This window comes from Elephantulus edwardii, unplaced genomic scaffold, assembly GCF_000299155.1.
Source record: "Elephantulus edwardii isolate Elephantulus edwardi_28Jun2011 unplaced genomic scaffold, EleEdw1.0 scaffold00042, whole genome shotgun sequence".
NCBI lineage: Eukaryota > Metazoa > Chordata > Mammalia > Macroscelidea > Macroscelididae > Elephantulus > Elephantulus edwardii.
In genome coordinates this window covers 20,347,001-20,356,895 of record NW_006399792.1, presented here as the reverse complement: position 1 = coordinate 20,356,895, position 9,895 = coordinate 20,347,001, and the positions used below count along the sequence as shown (strand labels likewise).

At 44.4% G+C, this 9,895-nt stretch overlaps 1 protein-coding gene across 2 annotated transcripts in view; it reads right to left on the bottom strand.

Annotated features, from left to right (window-relative positions):
* The window catches only part of SCARB2 (scavenger receptor class B, member 2), a 131,732-nt gene extending 123,356 nt beyond the window's left edge, over positions 1-8,376 (bottom strand). The window contains exon 1 of one of the 2 annotated variants that reach the window (XM_006885302.1): positions 8,202-8,376. In XM_006885302.1, the coding sequence (XP_006885364.1) occupies positions 8,202-8,318 (117 nt within the window). In that variant the 5' untranslated portion in view covers positions 8,319-8,376. The remainder of the gene's footprint in view (positions 1-8,201) is intronic. The other variant, XM_006885303.1, reaches the window with a different exon arrangement.
* Positions 8,377-9,895: the final 1,519 nt, after the last annotated feature.

Here is a 9,895-nt window from a genome sequence, read left to right as displayed (position 1 = left end):
AAAAAGAAGTGGCCCACAAACAATGTGGTATAGGGAGGGAGACCTCACAATATATTGTCCAAAGTGGGAATATTTGGAAAGTTTAAAAAAAAAAAAAAGTGCTAACAATTAGGCCAAGACAACAGATAAAAACCGACCAGCACTCCAACTTTTATCTCACTGCTGTTGAGTTGGACCCGACTCATAGCTAACCCTCCAGTGAGTTTTTGGAGGCTATAAATGGCACCAGAAGGGACTGTCCATCTTTCTTCCACAGGAAAGCTGGTGGATTCGAACTGCCAGAGAGGTGTGGTGCAGCCTCTCAGTTAGCAGGGCATCTCCCTACACACTGAGCCACCAAAGCTCTGTAGAGCAGCACCATTTCGGGCAAAAGGGCATCCATGGTATGTATAGTGGATTCAGAATCAGGATTCTCAGCCTGCCTACCTCACTCTGCCTTAAACTCTTCATTTTAATTTAGATAGCTCGCTTGCCTTGAGCCTTAGTTTCCTTGACAGAAAAACAACAATATGCCTGATTAAGTGGTCTTTAAGGGTAAGGTTTTTTTGTGATTCTGAGTCTCCTTAACATTGAACAGAGGGCATGGCCAACACTCGTGTTAGGCCCTCTGACTCACAATGACCCTACGTATAACAGAAGGAAACCAGCACCATCCTCACCTTCCCTGTCATGCTAGAGTCCATCCTGACAGGCAATGACTGTGTCAATTCATTTCACTGAGAGTCTTCCTCGTTTTCACGGACCCTCTAATTTTACCAAGCCTGGTAAGCATTGAAGATTTTTGTTTTGTTTTTTTAAAAAAATTGATGAGTATATAAAGAAAAATAATTACAAACTCAATGCATAATATTAGAGACATAAAAACTGATAAAACTGCTCTGCAGTATTAGAAATTTCAATGAGGCCATTTATGTTTGTGAGTGTGCAGTGACTAAGAGGGGACACTCCATCCACTGGTCCTGCCAGCCTCTCTGGCTCTTTCTATATTCTCTCTCACACTCTAGACTCCAGTCATACTAGACTACTTACAGTTTCTCAAGCAGTGCCCTCTCACTGAGGCTCTGTATATGCTGTTCATCATCCACCTTCCCTCTCTCCTCTGTCCTTCCTTCTTCTGCTTGGTCAACAGTCCTTCAAGCATCAGCTTAGATGTTAACAACCCCAAGAAGCCTCCCTATCTGGGCAAGGTCCTTCCTGGGTGCTTCCATAATGCAAAGCCTTTCACGGAAAGGGAAACCAAGCTTCCAGCAAACAAGCTCTGAGATTATCTCACAGCCTCATTGCCCCTGAGCTGAAATCAACTCATAACTGATGCTCCAGCAGGTTTTCAAAGGCTGTAATTTACAGAGAAGACTTCTCCTGCACAGCCGCTAGTAGATTCAAACTGCCTGCCAGCGCAACTCCTAATCACTTGGCAGGCAGAGCTCCCTAGAGATTCTCTTTGTTGTCGTTGTGTGCCACAGAGTTAGAAATGACCCAGAGCTGACCCTCCAGCAGGTTTGCAAAGGCAGTTAATCACACAGGAGATTATCCATCTGTCTCCCACAGAGCAGCTGGCAGATTCGAACTGCCTGCCTTCAGGATTGCTGCACAGCTTCTTGCCACTGTTGTTGATCGTTGTCAAGTCGAGCAGGACTCATAGTGACCCTATGAACAAAAGACCTGAAGCCTTTGTATAACTATCATCGTTTCTCAAAGTTCAGAGAGTTTCCAGAAGCACATTGTTTAGGAAGTGGATGCTACTCCTCTTTCCAATCCAGGCCAACAGATATTCTCTTTAAAATTCAGAAATTAAATTCAATGAAGATAAGGACTTGCATACAATTACTCAGGCATGATTTTTAACTGTTTAGAACAAAACCAGCCTATTGTTCACTGCCATCAGGACAGCCCCTAATTCATGTCAACCTCATGTAAAACAGAACTCTGCAGGTATTCAATAGATGCTCAATAAAGACATGCATTTGATTAAGGAAACTGGTCATTTTCTTACATAAGCACTGGGAAGAAGTAAGCTATGCTCTATTTCCTGTTATCCTCATTTTTAAAAATTGAGAATATTTTTATACGAAACGCATCATTCTCCCCAGGCTTAGGACATGAAGGTTCATATAAAGATAAGTAAAAGCTCTGAGGGGTCTTATTCAAAATAGAGTAAAAGGGGGAACAGTGCAGATGACACAACAAACGGATTAGCTCAATACCTAGTGTTATAGTTTTACTGTTAGAAAGGGTTGTCTGCTCTTGCAGGCAGCTGGTAAACCATGCACTTCAATTCTGCCTCAGCCGGCTCTTCCATTCTCCCCAGGCCTTGAGGGCCATGTCTTAAGGTCTTTGGCAAACTGGTTTGTTGTTATGTGCCATCAAGTTGGAACTGTCTCCTAGCTGGCCCTCCAGTAGATTTTCAAAGGCTATAATTTACATAGGAGAGAGATTATCCATCTTTCTCCCACAGAGCTGCTGTTATTGTTATGTGCCGTCGAGTCGCTTGAGCCTCATAGTGACCCTATGTACAACAGCCCTAAATCCTGCTCTATCCTGTACCAATCGCATGGTCTTTGACACACCCATCCCGATTACCCCAGTCACTGAATCAATCCACCTCATAGAGGGTCTTCCCCTCCTGTGCCATCCCTCCACCCTCCCAAGCACGATGATGTCCCTCTCCAAGGACCTGTCCCTCCTTACAACATGTCCAAAGTATGTCAGACGAAGCCCCAGAATCCTTGCCTCCACGGAGTAGCCTGGTTTAACCCTCTCTAGGATGAATCTGTTTGTTTTCTTGGCAGTCCATGGTACATTCAATACTCTTCTCCCGCACCACAGCTCAAAGGCATCAATTCTCCTTCTATCCTCCCTAGTCATTGTCCAACTAACTCTGTGATGAATGACAAGTGATCGCAAAGACCAAAGCCTGCATCAGATGCACCTTAGTCTCCAGAGTGACACCACTGCTCTCCAGTACTTTGGAGAGGTCCCTAACAGCAGACTTTCCCATTGCAATATGTTTGGTTTTTTTTATTTCCTGGCTACTGGTGCCAAGAGTGTTGACCATGGAGCCAAGCAGACTAAAGTTGTTAACAATCTCAATCTCTTCACCATCCATCCTGATGCTGCCAATTGGTCCAGTGGTGACAATGTTTGTCTTCTTGACATTGAGCCTCAATCCATACTGAAGGCTGCATGCAATCCTTGATTCTCTGCAACAAGTGTTTCAGGTCCTCCTCAGTTTCAGCAAGCAGGGTTGTGTCATCTGCATAATGCAGATTGTTGATAGATCTTCCACCAATCCTGATGTCACACTTCTCCTCATAGAGCCCAGCCCCTCGGAGTAGCTGGTGGATTTTTCAATTTGGCAGCACAACTCCTTACCCACTAGGCCACCAGAGGTCCTGGCAGTGAACTGGGGAAGAAGATGGTTATCTGTAAGGATCAGAGGAATGCTCAAGACTCTAGAACGCCAAGGTTCTCTCTCGACTTCAAGAAACGCTAACCACATCCCCTCTGATCAAGCTCTGATCTAGCACCCTCACTCACAAACAGGGCTGTAAGGACAGCATCAGAAAGGTGACTCCAGAAGCTGTGACACACTGCTATGCTTCTGCAACATTCTGCCAAAACATTTGACAGAGGCCTTGTATGTGTTCATAATACTCCCCAAGAAGTGAGTGTGGGCAGAAGAGGAGGGAGGGATTACTAAACCTCATTTGCAAATGAAAAAAAAAACCCCAAAAACAAAAACCAGGCTTGCCCAATACAGAGCCATCATGAGTTAAGCCACATTACCTTGGTTCCTTACACTATGTTCACCGGGCAAATTAAAAATCACCCTTCAATAACCTTTGGTCACTTCAAGGTTCAAGGACAATTTCTGTATGAGGCAAATTCTTTCCCTGGAAATGACTGTGAGGCAAATTCTTTTGCTGGAAATTATTTTACTACCCTCCCACCAACTGGCCAAACCTACACACTAAAAGTCTATTCTTTTTTCTTCTTTATTTCACAAGCACCTGCATGGGCTTTCTTCAAGAAAATCATGAAGAAGTGGCAATGTCAGGGAGAATCATATTTTATGAGAGTTAGGTCGTGAATAACTTTTGTCATAATAATAATGATGATGGAGATAAGGCCACCTGCCGATATTGTTTACCTAGTTTGCACCTGATACTGTGCTCAGGCTTCACACAGACCATCTCACTCATTTTGTCCTGCATGAGGAGCACAGAAACCTAAGCTTCGTGAGCTCACGGTCAATGCACCATTGCACCAGGGTAGTTACCCTCACTTTTCTGAGCAATGGAATGGAAACTTAAGGAAGTTTGGTAATCTTCCCAAAGCTACAAAGTTTGTAAATGGCTTGGAAGAAGCTGCACGGTAATCCAAAAGGCACGTGGTTCGAATCTACCATATCCTCTGTGGGAGAAGGATGGGCAATCTCTTCCCATAGAATGTATTGTCTCAGAAAACCCACTGGAGGGTCTGCTGTGGGCCAGTTCCAACTTGATGGTACTTAACAACAAACAACAGGTTTAAACATAGTGTTTGAGAATAGGAACTTTGGAGGTACAGTGCTTAAAGGGTCAGCTGCTAACCAAAAGGTCAGCAGTTCAAATGACCAGCTGCTCCATGGAAGAAAAATGCAGCAGGCTGCTTCCACAAAGACCTGCAGCCCTGGAAACTCGGCGGGACAGGACCACTCTGTCCTGAGGATTGTGATGAGTTGGAGTTGACTCTGCAGCAACGGGTTCTTTGGTCTAGTGTCTGGCTCCAAGTTTCATATACTTTTTCTTTCCTTATATAGCCTCTAACAAAAATGAAATTACTGTAATTTTTAACTATATACATTAAATATATGTTAAAAAGGCACTGGTGATTGGTCGTAGAAGTCTCATATTCTGTGCAAGAAAGCTAGATTCAGTGCCAGACAATGTATCTCAAGCACAATCGCTACCTTTATAGAAGTGGAAGCTTGCTTGTTATGATGTCACAGGTTCCAAGAGCATTCCAGACGAAGCCAGATTAGGGGAGGAAATGCTTGGCTATCTTCCAAAAACTCAGCCAAAGAAAACCCTATGAGTCACAATGGTTTCATCTCATTGTGGAGGGGGTTGTCACGAGTTAAGAGACAATTAATTCAAGGACATCAGTCCTTATCTATTGAGGCCACCAAAATTCCCTGTTCTGTACATTAGTTATCACTAGCCACATTCACAGATGGGGAAACTAAAGGTTAAGAAAGGTTCGATAACCAGCCCCTGACTACTTAACCAGTACATGGTGGAGTATGACCCATGCCCAAGAGTATTAACCTGTGAAATCCTTATTTTTGTTCCCTATTTCAGCCTACTATACTTTGGGTCATGTTGAAGAAGGAACATATGGTAATGTGGGACCTCTGGATAACATAGAGAATCCCCAAATCTGCCTACTGAAATAATAATATTTTTACATATATAATATACATGCACGTAAAATGTTTTTATTTTTTAAACCACACACCTCACTTATGCATGTGTGCTCTGTATGTGTTATAGGAGTATGTGAATTATTTACATGGACACATTATATGCTTGGCTTCACAATCAATACTCTTAAAACCAGCAGTCAGGAAATCTAAAGATGAACTGCACTGGGAAAATCTGCTGTCAGGGACCTCGCCAGAGTGCTAAAGAGCAATACTGTCAGTCTAGACACTAAAGTGCACCTAAATCGAGGCCATGGTCTTTGCAATTACTTGCTATGTATCAGAGACCTGGACAATGACTAAGGAGGACAGAAGAAGAATCAATGCCTTCGAATTATGATGCTGGAGAAGAATCTTGAACATACCATGGACTGCCAAGGAAACAAATAGGTCTGTCCTAGAGAAAGTGAAACCAAGTTTCTCCTTGGAGGCTGGGATTCTGAAGCTCCAGCTCACATACTTTGGGCATGTAGCCAGGGGAGACTGGTCCTTGGAGAAGGACATTATACTAAGAAGGGTGGAGGGACAGTGCAGAAGATGAAGACCCCGGATGAGATTCTATACAGTGATTGGGGCAATGGGGTTGGTGTGTCAGAATTAATGAGACTGGCTTAGGACAGGGTAGGGTTCAGAACTGCCATACAAAGGGTCGCTATGGGTCACAGGCAACTTGACAGCACATAACAACAAGACAACATTATATAAAAAAATACAATAATCCTATCATTTCACTTTATACACATATTGCAAAGTATTCCTCAGCTAAAGTTGGGCAATTCTTAAAGTCCAGTTCTTCTATGCTATTATCATTCACGATAGAGATTAGTCCTCACTATGAAAACCACCTAGTCAATCACTTCAAAAACCCGCTGGAGGATAAGTTATGAGTTGGTTCTGACTTAAGAGCAATGAGAGAAACCAGGGCCTGCTTCATTAAATATTATGTCCACCCCCACATTATCCCTAGTCACCATCTCATGGGATTAGAGAAAAGGACTTCTCTTCAGTCTCTCACTAACCTATTAAAATGACAAAAACCTTCCAAAAGTTTCCACATTTTGTTTCCAAATCTATTTCCAAATCTGCAAACATCTTGTTTATCAAGAAGAGTTTGTCCTTTTTTTAATAAAAATTTTTAATTGTGATTTTAACAAAAGTTTACAGAAAACTTAGATTTTTATTTATTCATTGTTGTACATTTTAAGCTATCTCCCTCCCTTCATTCTCCCCAAGTTGAATTCCCCCCTTTAAATCAAAGAAAACTTGGGAACTACATCTATTAGCACCAAATTTTAGCATATTTACCTACATGTAGCATCTTATCTACATGTTTGTAGCTATTTGTCTCAAGGAACTGAGATGTTTGCAGGCTCCCATTTCTCTTTTGGTTCGTTCTTTTTTTAACACAGTGTGCAGAATAAAACCACTTTTCTTAACTTTCTGCAACTGCTGTGGTATTTTTTCCCCCTACTGCACTTTCAAAGCCCCACAAGAAAACTCACACATTGACTACTCCTGGAATTGCTAATTCTAGTCACTCTAGTGACTAGTATGTTTGTATCCTGAAAAACATCTTGCCATGGATTAGAGGTGAATAGGAGTGGAAAGGATTCAACTTTTTTTCTTTCCCTTGAATGTATTAGAGGGGTAATGCCTTATAGAAGTTTATACAGTGAGAGTCTCTCTCTCTCTCTCTTCAATATGAACATCTATCTGAAAAGTCAACTATGTTTTATCATAGCACTTTCTTTTAAAAAAAAATATGCCTTTAATGCCAAATTTCAATTAATTGAATGCTTCCGGAAACCTCTATTATAGAAACACATCCATTTGGAAGAAGACATTAGACATTATTTACAGGGAGTGCAGGGGTCAAGAGCAAGTGAAGCCCAGAGCTTACACGTGCAGTTGTGACTGCTAAAAAAGAAGGGTGCTCCAGTGACTTTTTTAAAAGGAAAAAGTGATTCCAGAACTCTCTCTTGTTCTTCTTTCCATTCCTTGGGTGTGACTGAAAGGAACTAAGAAATGACCCATGAAGTCAACAAATGGCAAAGTCATCCGAAATAACTAGTTCTCCAGCCCCATTCATTCAGGGGAAAGACAGATTTCAATTCTTCGAAGATTCTTAATGCTTCTTTGCCTGAAGACTATACGGTTGTGTGGAAAAAAGCAAGAATAGCCAGTGTGACAAAGCCGTGAAAATTGTTGGTACAAGACATGAAGCTTTAAGTGCAGTGGTTTGTACAAAGAAAGGCCCTGCCCAACCTAGGAAACAAAAACACAGAAGATCTCACATCTCCTTTTCATCTCCAGCCCCAGGCCACTTCAAAGGCCACAGGAAGCAGCAGGCACCTCCTTTGCGGTGTCTTTCATTTGTTTTGTTTCTTCATGAATTAGGAGGGAAATATGTTTGCAGCCAACAGAGATTCAGATGGGAAATGCAAATAGGAGAACATTAGCTATAGCTTTCAAAAAAGAAAATTACTAAAGCCACAGTCGTATTAGTGTAAATAACACAACCATTTCTCCCTCCCTGTGCATCTCCCACACTCACCTGGCAGCCTCAAGAAAAGAAGAAAGGAGGGCTGAGATGTAGAGGGTTTATTTAAGAGGAGATCTTTCCAGGCCAAGGTACAGCAGGGAAGGGGGAACTCAGAGCACCCCTGCAAAACGTGCGAGCGAGCAAGCGAGCGCGCGGACACACACAAAAACACACACACAGCCTGCTGCGTCTCACCTTCCCGATCGCCTGGTCCACAGCCTTCTGGAAGACTCGAGCCACCAGCAGCGTGACGCTGGTCACCAGCAGGAGCAAGGACAGCGTCCCCACAGTGTAGAAGCAGCACCTGCCCATTCTGCGCGCTGCTCACCGGCCGGCCCCCCGCCGGCCCGAGACTGATCCGGGAGGAGGGGGAAGCCCGGCTACCGCCACCTTAGTAGCTTCGGGGAGATCTCGGCCTCGCACCCCCACACCCCGGACTTGGTTTCGGTTTCCTCCGGAGGCCGGGAGGGGCGGCCTGGAGGCCGGCCTGGCGCAGCTCGGTGGGGAGGGAAGGAGGGAGCGCGCAGGGCCGTGACGCTCGCCGACCGCGCTCGCCGCAGCTCCCGGAGGCGGCGGCGGGCAGCTGTGCTGGGACGCGGGCGGGGCGGGGAGCTGAGCCCGAGTCATGTGGCCGGTGGCGGCGACAGCGATTCGGCCAGCGGCCTCGGCGACCAGGCCCAGCACGCTCGGGGATGCAGGCCCCGCGGTCGCCTGAAGAAAATAGCCTTCTTTGGCCGTTTTTACGTCCCTGCCACTCAGAGAGTGACGGAAGGCCTACCACGTGCCAAGCACTGGGATCTTTGGGGGGATATGACATTGACCCTACTGCAGACGAGGTCTCAGGTTAGCGGCACACATTAGTTATTAAGAGATGGCTTAGTGGTAAAGATTCGCGCTGTCAATCGAAAGGTAAGCTGTTCAAGGCCATCTGCAGCTCAATGGGATAAAGATGGGCTATTTGCTCCTGTATGTGAGTTACTGTCTCTGAAAACGTGCTGGAGGGTCAGCTGTGACTCAATTCGGACTCGATAGGGCACAACAACACAGAATAACTAGTGCTTTTACCAGCTGGATGACATCAACGACAACAAGCACTTCAGATTGAGTTGCCTGTTGTTACTTCCTTCAAGTTGCCACCCTTTCCCTAATCCATTCATGGCGACCCCATGTGTTAGAGAAGAGAACTGCTCCACCGAGTTTCTAAACGGTCATGTTCTGGGGGCCAGGGATTAGGTTTTTATTCCTGTGAGCCACTGGGTGGCTTCAAATCACCAACCTTTAGGTTAGCAGCTAAATCACTCCTACCACTCAGGCTCCTTCTGGATGACCTAGGGCCCCATTATGAAATTGGGTCTTTGGGATATGTAAGAATCGTAGGATCGCACAGTATGATGGGTGGAGAGAGGGGTGGGTAAAAGAAAGGGGAAAGATCTGGTGTGAAAAACAATGTATATGAACTTTGTAAGTAAACTAGTATAATTTAAAAAAATAAAAAGAAAGAATTTATCAGACAAAAGACCTGTGCAAGGGAAGAGAGAGGCATTTCAAGGAGAAAGAAAAGGGTGCAAAGGTATTGGGGTTTATATTAGGAAAGAAGGAAGTTCCATTTTGTGATTGGCTCAGGTGTGGAGAATGTGGAACAGACCAGACAGGTCAGATTGTAAAGGGCTCTTTGTGTCCAGCTAGAAGAGTTGAGACTTTATCCTTCGGTGGGAACTGGCGAGATGCTTTAAAGCAGACAGCACTGCTTTCATGATTTGTCTTCTTTGCTCACTACTGTGCGTCAGGCACCCAGGTCAAATCCTGCACCCAGTAGGAGCTTAATGAATATTAGTTGAACAGAGTGTCAACTATATGCCGGTCCTTATCTAATGCTTGTCACACACCCA